This window comes from Melanotaenia boesemani, chromosome 12 (genome assembly GCF_017639745.1).
Source record: "Melanotaenia boesemani isolate fMelBoe1 chromosome 12, fMelBoe1.pri, whole genome shotgun sequence".
Taxonomy (NCBI): Eukaryota; Metazoa; Chordata; class Actinopteri; order Atheriniformes; family Melanotaeniidae; genus Melanotaenia; species Melanotaenia boesemani.
Genome location: NC_055693.1, coordinates 15,499,842 through 15,516,712, shown reverse-complemented (window position 1 = coordinate 15,516,712; position 16,871 = coordinate 15,499,842). Strand labels below are relative to the sequence as shown.

Sequence of the window (16,871 nt, the reverse complement as noted above, 5' to 3'; positions counted from 1 at the left end):
TAATCAGTCAATCTTTTATTGTCTCTGTTATAAGTATGACAATATTTTGTTCAGAGCTGATACTGCAAAGTAAAAGACATAAAATGCAAAAATGGTGCAATAAATGCAAAAATGGTGCAAGACCCTTCTTTAAATCCCTTTATGTAGTAGTCTGTATGCAGACATCCAGTAGTTTAGGTCATACCTGATTAATTACAAGGTAATAACATTTTACGCTCGTTTAGTCGTGGCGTCCATTGCAATGGACATTAAAAAATACTGGTATAAACATGAGTTGGCAAAAAAAACAAAAATCCACTTTGTTTCTATGTTAGAGAGAACCCAAAATCAGTTGGACAAAAATTTTTTTGCCCAGCAGAAAAAATGCAGGTCTGAAGGGGTTAAATTGGCTGTGCAGCAAGTGAGGCAAGTACTTATACTTGCATCGTGACCGAACAACCTACCTTGCTATCAAGTTAAGGGAACTAACTTGAGTGGCAGCTGTATCACCCAATCACTATTCTTTTGGCCGAAGCTCTTTAAAGCTTCTGCTAATGGTCTTTGTGTGAAGGCGGGGAGCAGTTGGCTCGGTTAGTCTGCTGATTAGCAACAAACAGAAGGTTACGAGTTAGAAAAATTGGATTATTTGACCACTAGCCTGTCTTAGCGGCAACAAGAGAGGGGCGAACTATGTCGGGTGCCTAATCGGAGCATGTTGGCTCGCTTCCGAGGGCAACTGGCGGTTATTTGGGATATTTCGAGACGTTCGCGGCGACAACCTCGCTTTTAGGTCGTTCTAGTGGCGATGCTTAGCTGATAGCTGCGTCATCATGTTGCTTCCGACTCGAGTTGGCGAAAAGAAACCACAAGTTAATGCCAGAGGTGAGGCCGCCTGCCATCATTCAGCCCTGGAGGCCACTCCCGACCCTTAAAATACATGGAAGACAAACTGTCGGTGAGAGATTGGCGGTGAAGCCTGTTTTCGTGATCGTTGTGGTGACTTTACATCACTTGGCTCGGCGTAGTTGGCGCGATACTCTGCTGGCTGCATTTATTATCTACACTTGGATGGACAAATATTTCTGTTGATGTTGCCCAACGTTACAAACCGGAAAATTGTTCAAAGATTTTTAAGGAAGATGTCAAATATATTTATAACAGATTGAAACTACTGATTGGTCGGGATGTTTGACACAGTTGTTGGGATAGTGAGAAGTGATGCTTCCATTGACAGCTAGGATACAAAGCAGGAGCATCCAGCAAAAGGCTGCTGATTCCCATATGACTTTTTTCCGTTTGTGGAGATGAAACATGCTTTTGTAAGCCGCAGTGAGAGACGCTACTGTTCATTTTCCCTAGTTTAATGTGTAGTATGTTACTGCTGATTTAGTCAGGTTTTGGGGTTTTCAGAGTGTTCGTTGGGTTGATGGTGTGTGATCTGTCATCACATCCACGTGGACTTTGTTTCGGGTCGGTGGGTAAAGTTTGACTCAACCCCAGGGACTGACAGCTGAACAGAAAAAAATCTAAGTTTTACAGAAAAAGTAAGCTCATACTGGACAAAGTTGCATCTTAATAACAGGATATAAAAACCTGTGAAAATGGCCGGCGACTGCACCCACATCAACGCTCATTACGCGAGCGCAGAGATGTTTTGTCCATCCAAATCCTGGTCGGATGGAGACCGAGAGCGACCTGGGGAGACCGTGTCTGTCGGGAACTCCACTGGGCGTGGATCTCCCGCATCTTGGTCGCCCAACTTTGAGACGATAGATGGGCTGCTGTATCGCAAGAAGCTGGAGAAGGGCTACATCAACTATAGAGAGGTTTTGAGCGAAAAGCGAAGACATGAAGCCATCTCCACCTTCCACAGGCGGCGACCTGACCAGCGCCACCTCTCCCTGGAAGAAACGTATAAATATGTTGCTGAAAACTACTGGTGGGAGGGTAAGTACATATGACCCCACAGGACAGCATTTTATGTAACAGTTAATAGGAAACAATTTCCTAAGTTCCTGCTCGTAATTGCACCTAGAGTTTTATTCAGGTATTATTAGAAAGTTAATACTCATTCGAAACAAACATGGGCCTAAACTTTAAGAAAGGGGATGATGGGACATTAGTTGTGTATTGGATGGACTTGAGGTTGTTACTCTAATCATCAGAACATCTCAACAAGGGCACAGACCTCAACAGGTTTTATTCCAGAAATATAATACATGATATATCCCTGAAAGACAAGCTTGAATCAATAGATGCAAAATAACTGCAATAAGGTAGACACAAAACAAGCACTAAGAGAAGCAAAATTAACACATGGAGACACAATTGCTACAGAGAGATGACAAACAACCATGATTAAAAATAGTTGCATCACCAATATGAGGTTTAAAACAACCACAGCAAGATGCAGAATGGCCACATGCTTGTGATATTAAACAAGCTGAGACAGATTAGCAAACCCGTGATTTAAATCAATAAATAAATACAGAAAGTGTGAGATAAAACACAGTGACTTATAATATGATCAGTGTAGGGCAAAAATTACTATAAACTGATGTAAAATAATTACAAAATGAGACTCACCTGGACTCAGAAAACATCCTTTAGCAATATCTGCATTTCTGTAGGTTATTTTGTTTTGGGTGTCTTTTTTTCCTGCTTGGGACTTGGTTAAAAATATTTATGTCTGTGACTCGATTGTTTCATAATCTGTCAATGCCTTTGACTCTTTTGAATAAAAGCGAAAAAAACAAAACATTTTTATCTCATGGTGTTAATCAGGGTGAAAATCTAGTATTTGCCCCTGGAGTTTTGACCCTCTGAAAGTAGTTCTTCAAGTTGTACCAACTATCTCTACTATCTTTTCCCCCCTTATGTTTGCACAACTGTTTTCTCCACAGGAATGTACTTCCATATCAGAGACTTTGTCCTCAGCTGTCCAGACTGTCAGAGTCAGCACAGTAAGAAATCAGAGGTAAGAAAGGGGGATGTGTTGCCTCAGTCCTGAGGCCTTTTTGCTGTCAAACTTTGAGCTCCTCTATGTTTTACCATTGCCTCATTTCTGTATCTCACACGTTTTAATTAACACTTTGTCGCTCATTCTCACTCATTCCTTCTGTCACACTTCTCTTCAACAAGAGCTTTCTCGCACATTACATCCTATAATGATGCCTCCCTGCCTGTGTTTTGTCTTCCACTGTCTTTGCCTCTTAGAAGCTGGATGGCAGAGAATGTGTCACAAAGACGATGGCGTCACACAGCTCTGACATACTGAGCAAGCTGAGGAGTCAACGGGAGGCAGGGTTGTTCTGTGACATTACCCTGCGGACGAATGGGCGATCCTTCTCGGCCCACAGAGCCGTTCTGGCAGCCGTCAGTGATCACTTTCAGGAAATCTTCACTGAAATGGACTCGAACAAGAAAGCAGACATAGATCTTACTGGTAAGACATCTGAAGGGCAAAATTACACAGGAACCTTTCTGCAAGTTATCGATACAATGTTAGACCCCCCCCAGATTTCACCCTGTGTTCAGGTTTGACAGTTCAAAAAAAGACGGTTAAGTTCTACCTTTGAACATGACATTAGACACATTAGGCCTTTTCCAACAACCCAATCATTTATTTCATTATTGTTATTGTCAATTTTGTTCAGATATATCTGTTTTATCGACAGTTTTACATTCTAATACTGACTTTTGGGTTTGAGTAAAAGTCAGAGTTGGTACAGAAAGGTCTTAGCTTCTTCATTCTGAGTTGAACTTGATTGTGGCCAATAGTGAAAAGACATCAGAAATGGAGCCCCCATGCTATGAATTACCATGGCAACGAGTACGTTAGGAGCAGGCCCTTCATTTTATTCTAGCACAGGTATAGCAATATGAATGTGTGCTAATTTAGATTGTTTATTTAAAAAATGGCAGGGGGAGAAAGGAGCCGACATGCTCACGCTGTTAGGATCCATTCTGTTCACTAGAATAATTTACATGGAATGAATATTAAAAAAAAGCTTAAAATCTCACCTTAAATCTATTTTGAGCCCTTTTTTTTAATTGTTCAGCTGTAACCAAAACAAAGATGATGACAACTGAAGATGAAAATGTGGATCAAACGGATCCCCCGTGCATTTGTGACTGTAACGTCACATATACACAGCAATAATTGTTTGTTTTTAATCAACAATAATAGTCAATAATGTAACAGCTGTTTTTGTGTCTCTGCAAGTAGAGATAATTCAACTTGAATTTATAAGATGCGTCAATATTATTTGCAGACTATATGCAAAAACTCAATTACATTAAGTCGGGTTTCAGAGTTTTGAAGGTGCTTTAGCTGCTTCACAATCATCTTTACTCAGACCGTTGCATACATATGTGCTGATTATAACATGACAAATGACCAGTCATGTTAAACGTGTTAAAAGTTAGATTATAAAGAATGACAATGTATAGAGGATCTGGTCTGAGTAAGATTTCACCTTCCACTGACAAAAGGTTTATCATAAGTGGTGGTGGTGTTGATGTCTCTGTGTTAGAGAGGTTTTGTGTGTATTATGATTTCAATGTTTCTAAAAAAAAAGTACATTTCTTTAGGTTAAAAATAACATCTCTCTGTATGAGTGAGGGAATGGGTATACTAAAGACTTAGCAACACAAAGCCTACCAGTAAACAAATTTTCATTTTGTTACCATAGCAACAAGATTGCACAATGCATAAAAGAAAAATAGACATTGTAGTAATTTCCTTCTCTGTAATATCTATATTGTGATACTAAAAAAGTAAAGTAAAATGCATGAAATAACTTGAAGTTTAGGTATAAAGGATCATTTTATGACAGTTGGGATGATTGTGTGGGACACAGCAAATGCATAGAAAATAAATGTGATTTAAAAAAAAAAATTGGTTTCACTGAGCACTCCAGACAAGGATCTTCATTGTGGCTCTGACTGAGGGACTGTCATTAATGATCCCATTATGTGTAACTACATTATTTCCTTCTTCTACATCATGCTTAGATAGACTTGTAGATGGGCCTTGAAAAACACGTTTTCAATTGTATCAAACAGTTAAAAAAAAAAAAAAAAACTGCTGCATGATTTGTTTGAGCTAATTTGCCTTACTGCGTCACTAGTTGTGTGACGTGCATATTTGTAACAGCTACAGTCAGTGTGGAAATAATGTATCCAGTAATAACTGACTAGTTTGAGGCTGATTTTAAATTGTTTCTTTCTCTGAAACAGAAAACCCAATGTCCTTTCATCTGATGTACAAATTTGTGGTTGGTTAAAACCTGTTTTGTTGGTCTCACCATAAGATAGGAATAACAATGGGGATTCATTCATTCGTTCATAGATTCATATCACTTTATATCAATCTATTTAAAGAGGTAAAAAGCAAAATTATTTCACCTCAGTCTTTGCTGTTGTGCACTGGCTATAGACCAAAATGGTTTGTTTTGGTCTATAGCCAGTGCACAACAGCAGCATCCCCCCCTCAGTTCACCGCGTCTCGGAACAAACGTGCAAAGTGCAAACACGTTGATCAAAACAATATTACCATATTGTGGAACATGGCAAAGTAACGTAACGTTTATGTTAACTTCTTCGCCAACGACCGTAGTTTAAAGGTAATGCAGGTGAACATTTCGTTCCACTCTCCACCATTTCCGTTTGAATTTATAAACTGCCATTGCTTATTGCTCCAGCCCTTAATAGGGAGGGAGGGCTGAAGGTTTGGAGAGGAGAGAGAAGGCGGCGATTTACATGAAAGTACATGTAAATCGCCGGACCGGCTGGTGAACACGGGGCTGGAGAGAGACTGTGGTTGACATCATACTACTCCAGATGAAATTACACCTCTAGCTCTTCACACTGCGATTTTTTTTTTAATTCCTTCAATCTAGAAATGATAAATTTCCACTTATTGCCCATTTTAAAAACAATATTGTGGCTAAATATTACAAAATGTTAGATTTTCTGACACATGATGATGGTTTACATGTGTTGACATGGTTCATGTTATTATTCGTCAAGTTATGGTTTATAACAGACAGACACCTGGTTGTTTCTGTGCTGCCAGTTTAAGCAGGAGGAGGTATCATTTCTCAGCCTCTTGATTTGAGCTGGACCTGTCAGTTTATGATCCAGTCCAGGGACTGAGAATCCAGACCCTGGTGGTTGAGACATATGAAGTGTCCATGATCCACAAATATTGAATATTGGCTTCTTGACTCCTCTTTTACATTTACACAGTACTCCCATTCAACCTGCCATCTCTCTGGTCCTCTGCTAACATTAAATCTTTTTCCCTCCCCAGGTTTCAGTGAGGATAGTCTTCTGTCTCTGCTGGACTTCTCCTATTCCTCCACTCTGCGTGTTCGTCAGGAGGACCTATCTGAAGTCTGTGCCATGGCCCGCCATCTGGGCATGTGGCCTGCAGTAGAAGCCTGCTCTGCCCTCATTAAAGAACAGGGACATCAACTTCATTCTGGCAAGAACTTTACCACAGCTTACGCTGGTGCATACCCATCCCATCATCAACAGAGGGAAGGAGTTTTAGGATTAAGTAGCATGAATGATAATTTTTGCCTAGCGCTGGATTCATCAGACGAGTCTATACAAGAAAGTCCCAGACGCAATTTGTGCAGAATGCCAATTTCCCAAAGCCATAACAGCCTCCCTCTGAGTCCCTCACACAGAATGAAGCTCATGGACTTCAAATCTCCCTCCTCAAAGAAGGCCACTACACCCCGTCATGCCATAGCTACTTCTCAGCCACGGAATTACCCAACCATATCACCATCACACACCCGAATTCTCCGCTCCTCTCCTGGAGCAGCCAAGGAAGTTCAGAGATTTCTGCCAATGTCAGAGACTCCTAAAAGAAACAGAAAAACCCACTCTATCACCCAGCTCTCATGCACATCAAGACCAAGGCCCGGCACTGCATGCAGCCCAGTGAGAGTCAAACAGGAAGTAGAGGATATTGGAGAGGATGAAGAAGATTATGCAAGAGCACAGGAGAAGTACAAGCTAATGAATGTTCTGGGGCTACAGAGGACTGCTCTCCTTCCCAGACCAGAAGATCTGATCGGCTGGAGACAAAAGAAACGACTTAGGAAGTTAAAGGCCAATAACTACTCCCTGACTAAAAGGCGGAAACCCCGTTCATCAGCCCCAGGACTGTCATATGGGGATATGACACTATCACTTCCCCTTTGTAACCCTGTTAACAGTCGACTTCTCAACAAGTCAGTCAAGACGAAACCTGTGGGCTCGGTCAGCACAGAGCAGATTACTGCTAAGAGGCGAAAAAATGTCAAGCAACATGCTCCTCCAACTGACAGGAGCATGCGGAGTAAAGTGGTGTTACCAGACCTGTTTCAGTCTACTTCCAGGCCTGCCTTTGGTGGAAGGGAACTCAGACGCTCTGTAAGAATGGGTGATGGGGGCCACGTTCATGTCCAGCAGCCACGGCGACGCAGCACCATCAAGGCTCTTGTGAGAAACAAAGTCAGGATCAAAGCAGAATCAGTTGAATACTCTATCTCAGGTGTCAGGCTTTCATCAGACAGTAACCATGGCCACATACCTCTCAAACCCTTACCTTCAGAGAGGGCACAGACCAGGAATAAAGGCACTGTAGAAACGGGGAAAACACTGCGTTATAACAGCAGCCGACCAGCCACAAAAGCCAAACTCAGGCAAGGCTCCACAAAGGAGGTGTACAAGACAAAGTGTAATTCAAGAGAGGCAGAAAGAAAGCTGGGGAGCCAGGGTCTGAAGGGGGTTATGAGCACTAGACCAAAAGTAAAGGACACTGAACCTAATGGGTTCCAGTTGTCAGGGCATGCAACTCCACCGTCCTTTTACAACCATCCTTTGTACAAAGCCATTAAAGAGGAGCCAGCAGATCCTGTGCCGGTTGTCGGACCTTTCCCTGATCCTCCCTCACCAGACCTGGGAAAACGCCAGAGCAAGCCTCCCATCAAACTCCTGGACTCAGGATTTTTGTTTAGCTTCTGTCGGCCAGCAGGGGGGCCCATGGTAGGACTGAAGAAAGAAGAGGATAGCGTGGATATCTGCTTAACACGCTCTGTGTCACAAGTCGGAGAAAGATTTGAGGCAAAAGAGCCTCCTCACAGGACATTGAGAGCTAGAGGGCCACCTGTCCTGCCTGTGGTAAAGAGAGAGAGAAAAGGGAGGAGAGGGACTCAAGACCAGGCTAGGACACTCAGGAAAAACTCCAAAAACACTGCTTTGCATCTGGCTAAATGTGCTGGGTCAAAAACTACTGGGACCGTGCCAAAGGTAGATGTTAGGGCAGTTAATGAATAGTTGATGATTTCTGTGAATTCTTTATGGCCTCATTTTGGATATTTAAAGTCAAAATATTTTTGTTTGGGCTATTATAGTGCTTCCCAAATCAGTAAAATCACTAACTACTAAACTATATCAAATTTGTGTAAACTCATCTGCAATTTCCTCCATCCCCTCTTATTTCCAGCAACAAGGTAAAGTCATTGCTCTGAACAGCAGGAGCTGTGTCATGCTGGATGCCATACGTCGAGCACGCCTAAAGCAGCTTCGAGGACCTCGTAGTCAAGCACCTAAAGTACCAAAGGCTGCCCACACCTGTCTGCAGTGCCCAGCCGCCTACAAGGATTGTGATGCTCTAATTATGCATCGCCTCAGGCACATTGAAGGAAAGCACTGGCCCTGTCCGGTAAGCCATGACCTGTCGACTTTTACAAACTAGAATCACGTTACTATGATGACTGCTGTCTCTTTTTGATTGTGGCAGTTCCAGTGCAGGGATGGAGCTGGTGATGGCAGACCTTTTCATTGTGGTTTGACAGTCAAATAATTGATCCATGAAAACTGGTCCAGATGCATCATCAGTTTTTGTTGACCTAGAACCAATGACCACTTACCTAAGGGGGCAAGATTATGTTGACCAACAAAAACAGCTGAAGATTTCTAAGTATATTTTCCATCTAATTCAAAAACTAAAGAAAGTAGTACTTCACAAAAATAAAAGCAGCAATGTTAAATTAGTGATTTTTTTTTTTTTTTTTTTTTTGTTATGAACCGATGGTGACTGGTGATATTTAAATGCTAGAATTATGAGGGGAAAACTGGGTGAACAGTGCAATAAGGACTGAAGGAGAGTTTGAACAAGCAGTAAAGTAATGAAGTGGTCTTCTTCGGAAAAAAAATGGCTCTTAGACAAATCAGAACTTAAACCAGCTCTGAATTTATACTAACAGTGGGTCCATGTTGGTTGAGAAGCACAAAGATGTAAGTCCCAAATAATTTAATCAACGCTGTTTTTATCAACCAGACTGATAGGTAACTAACCAACTGGACTTTTATGTACATTATGTAATGTAGTCAAATTTTTGTGCTACCACATATTTTGTCATTTTGCCATGTAGACATCCTGTAGAACATTGTATTTTACTTCAGTTATAATGGTCCATTATTGTGATATCTGTAGAAAATAAAAAGATCAATGAGGTTGATCTTTACCTTTTTTGTAAATTAAATGAATTGCATTTAATTAATGTTACTATAACTGTCTAAACAACGCGATACACCGACGAGGCAGACAAGCTGATAATTAAATGATGCACAAGGCCAAACAGCTGCCATCAGTTTGGTGTCAATTGGGGAAAAATATAGATTTTTATCAAGCTTATCATTGATGCTGGCATATCTGAACAAAATCTGGCATTGCAACTAATCTGTGTGGCTCAGAGACTCTGGTTCCCCTCTCTCATGATTTCTTTCTCCTGTCTTCTCTGTGCTTTGTAGCTCTGCAGCAAGACGTTCTTTCGACTTAGGAATGTAAGGAATCACATCCGCACCCACGACCCCAAGTTGTACAAATGCCGGAGCTGCATTGCTGCTGGTTCTTGATGCGCCTGCTCAAGCACTGACACTGAGGTGGGTGAAAGCGACACTATACCTGCGCATCAATCACTTGTACATCATCTGCCTCTTGTGAAGCTGCCTCATGAGTTTGATTGTTCAGAGGAAGCGATGAGAGCATATTTTACCTTAAGTCTTAACACAGTTAACTATAACTGCACTGTAATCAGTGTGACCACATTTGATCGTTTATTTTTCTTTGGAGCACCTTTCCTTTTAATTTAAAGTCATGTTTATTTTCCAGGACGAAGGCTGTCAGCGTCTCATCACCAGCGAACAGGCTGAAGCCAGAAGCACACGATCGATCAGCAGCTTGTACATATTGTATCCGTCACACTCGAGCACAACGGTCTGCAGAAAGGCATAACTCCTCTAGATCCTGATCATTGCCAATGATTGCTAATATTATTTAAATAACCAAACCAAGGTTGCCGTTCCTGTTTCCTTTTCAGTAGCTACAGAAGGTTAAACTTGAACATTACACTCAGGGGTCGGGGAATGTGATGCCACAATATAAAGTGATTCAACATAATGGTTATGTACAAAATTAAATGTAAAGTGATTGTTACAGCTATTACTTATACTTATTACCTTTATTTTTCTATGTATAGATGAATGTTGAGTGCACTTATATCATAGCTTACGTTTTAAACCTAAGAAACTGTAATGAAATTGAAGGTTTAGAGTCCGAGGTGGGAATACTTGAAGTGATGCAAGCGCTGGAAGGAATACTTGAAGCTGGAAGCATAGCAGTCATGAGAGCGAGCCTGTCCTTTAGGTGCGTCAGTGGGTCCTTGTCCTTTGGTGTGCTAACTTTTAAATGGCTTGACTAGTCTTTTCATATTGATCTGCTGGTGACACCGCTGCATGTGTATTTGCAGGTTATTTGTAGTTCAATGTCTTTTCTAAGGCTTCCAGTTTTAAAAAGGGAAACGTGTCTCGTTTTTAATGTGAATTTCTTAATAGTTAAGATGACTGCATCACAACAGATGTTTCATTAATCTTTCCTTCCTCTTTAATGCAAGACATCTTCTTGCACTGATAAAAAATTCTCCTACTGAGTAAATGCTATGTGCACATACAGAGATGTTTAAGTATCACAAGTTGATTTTAGAAACAAACTGTCCCTTGCTCTGTTAAAAGATTGAATAAATTTTTGCCTTTTATATTCTCTTTTTCTTTTTTTAAACATACATTTGATCTGAAAAGTGATTTAAGTGACTTTAAACATGGCATGTTTGTTGGTGTCAGAGTGTTTCAGCATTGACTGATGTACAGGGATTTTCACACACATCTTTAGGGTTTAGAGAATTAATAGAAAAAGGAAAATATCCACTGAGCAGTGGCTGCAGTCTGGATGAAAATACCATGTCGATATCAGAGGTAAGACAAGAATGGGCAGACTGATTTCAGATATAAGACAACGGTAACTAAAATAACCACTGGTTACAACCAAAGTTTGCAGAAAACATTTCAATGTACAACATGCTGAACCTTGAACACAAAACTCAAATCTCAAACTGGTTTCTTAAACGCGACCGTGTACTCCAGTGACCTCCGGTCATCAGATCTCAATCCAGTAGAGCAACTTTACGACGCGGTGGAACGGGATATTCTCATCATGGATGTGCAGCTGACAAATCTGCAGCTGCTGTGTGATGCATCCTGTCAATGTGGACCAAAGTTTCTTATTTTTCTGTTACATTTAGGGTACTAAGTCTGTCTCATTTCACTTTAGTAACTTTCTTACCATTTGGATGCCATTCACACCCCATACTTAATGCTGTGCACTATAGGCTCGGTTATGTAGTTCTGGGAACACGATTAGGTCCAACACTTTCTTATTGTGAACCAGTAGATGTTGGAGCTCCTGTTGGAACTGTTTCCATCAACTTTCAAGGCTTTGTTTCCTTGTTGCAGAAAAGGTTAAAGAAAACTGATTTTTTAATCCACTTTTGCATGATTTTTGCATCTAAGTTATCTAAGAGTAAAAAAAAGTTAAGAGGTGCTGTGTGAATAGGCAGGAAGTAGACGTGGAATATTGGACTCAAGTTGGGTAGTTTTAAGGTTAAGTTGATTTAATTTATTCTAAACATTTGTAAATGTTTCCTAATTTTTAAGTGTTGAAATTAGCATTTTCCACCATAACCGAGGCTAATTTCTCTTCACAACTCTCACACTTACAGAGCACAAAGGGTGCATGTTGAAGCGTTTGCACAAGTGTTCCTGAGCAAGTCACTGAAACTTGAGCAGCTCAGCTAAATGTAGCTCTCAGTACAACTCAAGCCAGAAAAAAGAGAATTTTTCAGCTGAGAAATCTCACTGCAGTGAAGACTCATTAAACCAGACAAAGAGAGGAGGCAAGGATGGCTTTAATCAGCCTGTGTTACAATCGGCAAGAAGCACCAGAATTTACATGTATCCCTCCCCTCTTGAGTGTTTCTCACAAAACACAAAAATCTGAAACACTGAGAAAATAGAAATAGGCTACTCGTTAATTTGAATGGATGTGGAATAATAGAGGGGTTCTTAAAGAAGATTGTTTTAATTATTAATACATCAAACTAGAATTTGTGAAAGAAGTTACACATCAGTACAACCAAAGGAAGAGGAAGATTGCTGGATAGGAATGTCACATTAGTGAGCTGGTAAAATAAAAAAATGGTTCAATTCTTTCAAGAGCTCGGATAAGATGTTGGCTCAGTAGACAAGTGAGAGATTTGGGGATTTACACAAATAAAAAGCTTCTTGTCAAAGAGAATCTGCATTTGTCTGAGAAAATGAGACTGAAAGTGAAGGGAAATGCTGGTGTTTTACAGTCAACTCATAAAAATAGAGAAATGAGAGCCATTGGACAAACCAGTTGAAATTGTCTAGATGTATCAATATATCATTAATCTCTTATTTCATGAGGGAACATTCTCTTTTTGTCCTTTGCACACACTGTAAGTATTGGCTGATGGTCGTGTGAGAATCTCCCCTGCAGTAATTGTTTCTCTCATTTAATAACGAACATCCACACTTGCAAGTGAACTTGCTCTCGCAGATTTTACTGTCTCTTTGCTGAATGGATAAAACCAGTTGTCACTATTTTCATGGTGTGATTACACATACAGAAAAAGTAGTTATGGAAGTATGATCTTATGATCTTATTTCTAATCACACTGGAAATGTTAGGATTTACCGAGTTCTTGCACTATGTGCACTGACAATGTGACAGTAAGTTTTGGGCCAACATTTGGACTCTGACTTGGTTTTTCCATTATTAGTAGCAAAACTCAGCTTGTTCATTCTACCCTGACATTCTCCCACTAAAGCTTCTTTCTTACAAATTCTAGTACACTACCACATAATACCGTGCTCTACTATCCAGGTAAGGATTTGCTGTTTGTATTAGGTGCCTCTTCTTCTTTTCCTAAAAGCCAATGGCCATTTGTTGTTTCCTTTATTCCTAAGTCATCCCCTTGTTTTAAATTTTGGGTTTCTTTTAAAATAAAGTTCAAAGAGGTATAATAAAGAGGAGTATTTATAACTAAAGGCTTGTCTCTATTTAGCTAATTATCATCTTTGAGGATTTAACTTAGTTTTTAAGTACAGTAAAATGGGTTGATCTGCACCTCACATCCTGGATTCTGGACCATCTCACCAACCACCAACCACCCACAGTATGTAACGACTAGGGACTCTGTGTCCGACACCATCGTCTGCAGTGTGGGGGCCCCACAGGGAACGGTCCTGGCTCCATTCGTTTTCACTCTCTGCACTGCAGACTTTTCACACACAACACCTCCACCTGTCACCTGCAGAAGTTCTCTGATGACTCTGCTATTGTCGGCCTCATCATAGCTGGGGATGGTACAGAGAACTCATGCCTGCAAAACCACCTTCAGATCAACAAGGAGAAAACCAAAGAACTGGTGTTGGATTTCCACAGGTGGGCCAACTCCCCCTCAACACCAGTGAACATCAGGGAACGAACATAGACATGGTGACATCTTACAAGTACCTGGGTTTTCACTTGAACAATAAACTGGACTGGGGACTGACCACTCCTGCACTTCACAAAAGAGGACTTTTTTTGACACAGCGGTGCCATCAGCCATTTTTTAATGGAGCTGTCTGCTGGAGCAGCAGTCTGGCTGCTGGGGAGAGGATCAAGGACAGCTCTGTACTGGGATGCCCCTTGGACCCAGTAGAGGTGGTGGGAGAAAAGCAGATGATACATGTTGGAGAAGAGCTCACATCCCCTCCAGAACACTTTGACAGCACTGCAAAGATCCTTCAGTGACAGGCTTCTTCACCCCAAATGTGTGAAGGAGCGCTATCACAGATCCTTCCTTCCTGCAGCAGTTAGGCTGTATAACAAACACAGCGCCCAGTAGGCTAAAAACACAAATGCACTATAAGAAGACAGCATAAATCATTAATGTACATATTATAAATAATGAACAATTTTCCTACTTTTTATTTCCTAATTAGTCTCTTTTATGTAAATATCTCAACAACAACTTTGTTTTATTTTACTGCTGGTCCTTCTGTCTTGCTGCTGTTGCACTAGAATTCCCCCTGCTGGGAACGAATAAATCTTACATAGGATATAGAATTGTATGTGTGTATAAGTTGCGTATATGTAAATATGCATATAGAACAAAACAGTGGAAGCCAGTTTAGGCAAGGCAAGGCAAGGCAGTTTATTTGTATAGCACATTTCATGTACAGGACAATTCAAAGTGCTTTACATAAAACAAAGATATTACAGATATTTAGAATAGTAAAAGGCATCAACACATAATCAACACATAATCACAATAAAATAATAAATTACATTAAAATGATTAAAAGCAAGATAAGTTAAAAAAAGTTACCGTGCAGATTTCATGCATAGGCACATGAGAAAAGAAATGTTTTTAACCTGGATTTAAAAATGTCTACATTTGGGGAAAGTTTAATCTCCACTGGCAGTTTGTTCCATTTGTTTGCAGCATAACAGCTAAATGCTGCTTCTCCATGTTTAGTCTGGACTCTGGCCTGGACTAGTTGACCAGAGTCTTTGGACCTAAGAGCTCTGCTAGGTTTATATTCTCTGAACATATCACAGATGTATTCTGGGCCTAAACCATTCTGGGATTTGTAAACAAGCAGAAGGGTTTTAAAATCTATTCTGTGACTGACTGGAAGCCAGTGTAAAGATTTCAAAACTGGTGTGATGTGTTCAGATCTCTTAGTCCTGGTTAAAACTCTAGCAGCAGCGTTCTGGATGAGCTGCAGATGTTTAATGCTCTTTTTAGGAAGTCCTGTTAAAAGACCATTACAGTAATCCAGTCTCCTGGAGATGAATGCATGGATGAGTTTCTCTTGGTCTTTCTGGGAAACTAAACTTTTAATTCTGTTGATGTTTCTGAGCTGGTTAAAAGCTTCTTAGTGACAGCTTTGATGTGGCTGCTGAAAGTCAGATCTGAGTCTATCAACACTCCCAGGTTACGAACTTGGTTGGTGATTTTAAGAGCCCGAGTCTCCAGGTGTTTACCAATGCTGACCCTCTTCTCTTTGCTACCAAACAGAATAATCTCAGTTTTGTCTTCATTTAATTGTAGAAAATTCTCCCTCATCCAGGTGTTTATTTGCTCCAGACACTGACACATTAAGTCTATTGGACTGCAGTCATCTGGTGCCAGAGACACATAAAGTTGTGTATCATCTGCATAACTTTGATAACTAATGCTATAGTTCTGTAATATTTTACCCAAAGGAAGCATATACAAGTTGAACAGAAGAGGTCCAAGGACTGACCCCTGGGGGACTCCACAAGTCATGGCCACTCGCTCGGATTCATAGCTGCCGATCGTAACAAAATAACTCCGGCCTTCTAAATAGGACCTGAACCAGTTAAGGACCGCTCCAGAAAGTCCAACCCAGTTTTCCAACCTATGCAACAGGATTCTGTGATCTACAGTATCAAACGCAGCACTGAGATCCAACAGAACCAGGACTGATACTTGACCAGAATCGGTATTCAACCTAATGTCATTTAACACTTTGACCAGAGCTGTTTCAGTGCTGTGATGAGGTCGGAAGCCGGACTGAAATTTATCAAGATTTCCACTTTCATTTAAAAAGTCATGAAGCTGGTGAAATACAACTTTTTCAATAATAATTGGAAATAAAAGAGAGGTTAGAGACAGGTCTATAGTTGTTCATTATAGAGGCGTCTAGAGTCCTTTTCTTTAGGAGTGGCTTAATAGCAGCTATCTTTAGTGACTTGGGAAAAATGCCTGATGCCAGGGAGCTGTTAACTATCAGTAGGAGATCACTTTCTACTGAGGTAAAAACTGTTTTTAAAAAGTCGGATGGTATCATGTCCAGAGTGCATGTTGTTGATTTCAAATGCCAAACTGTTTCTTGTAGGACTTTTAAATTCACCATTTTAAATTGCGACATGACAGCAGAATTTTGTTTATGTTTTCATATCTATTTAAAAAGGTAAAATTAAATAAGTTAGACTCATTCCTACTGCTTTTTGAGCATGATGAGTTGAAATGATTTTTGTTGTTGTGACTGGTGCACATTTTGCTGATGCTTTTATTTTTTAAACATGTTTTAAAAAAAACTTTCATTCATTCATTATTATATGAACAAAGATAGAGAAAGGTGTAAACTCCTGCAGGTTTTTGCTGCTACCATAAGTTTCCTTTTTACAAATTTTTGAACTACACTTTTTGCTCTGCGCGATCTTTGACTGCCAGATGCCCGATGATACTTCTTCGAAGTGCTATTGTGGCTGACGTAATGCATGGTTTCCATATCTTTAGGCCATAGCCATATTTAAAGAAAAAACGTCCAAAAAAGACTTACCAAAAAATGTAGTCAATAACCAGGCTAACTTTGTTTATTGAGAAAAAATTCACAACAACCAGCTCTTTTGTTTCAGGTTAATTCAGTTTAGTCAGTTGATGTTGTTC

General features: G+C 40.3%; 1 protein-coding gene across 1 annotated transcript; it reads left to right on the top strand.

Annotated features, from left to right (window-relative positions):
• The first annotated feature begins 527 nt into the window (after positions 1 to 527).
• On the top strand, positions 528 to 11,078 carry si:dkey-229b18.3. The gene is made up of 7 exons (XM_042001905.1): positions 528 to 1,926; positions 2,883 to 2,956; positions 3,196 to 3,424; positions 6,296 to 8,289; positions 8,486 to 8,704; positions 9,796 to 9,927; positions 10,157 to 11,078. The coding sequence occupies exons 1-6, from the start codon at positions 1,581 to 1,583 to the stop codon at positions 9,898 to 9,900; spliced, it is 2,967 nt and encodes a 988-aa protein (XP_041857839.1). The 5' UTR covers positions 528 to 1,580; the 3' UTR covers positions 9,901 to 9,927; positions 10,157 to 11,078.
• The last annotated feature ends 5,793 nt before the right edge of the window (positions 11,079 to 16,871 follow it).

Coding starts and splice junctions, on each gene's coding strand:
- si:dkey-229b18.3 (XM_042001905.1), top strand. CDS start 1,581: ATGGCCGGCGACTGCACCCACATCAACGCTCATTACGCGAGCGCAGAG. Junction 3,425..6,295: donor AGCAGACATAGATCTTACTG/GTAAGACATCTG, acceptor TTCCCTCCCCAG/GTTTCAGTGAGGATAGTCTT. Junction 8,290..8,485: donor CTACTGGGACCGTGCCAAAG/GTAGATGTTAGG, acceptor TCTTATTTCCAG/CAACAAGGTAAAGTCATTGC.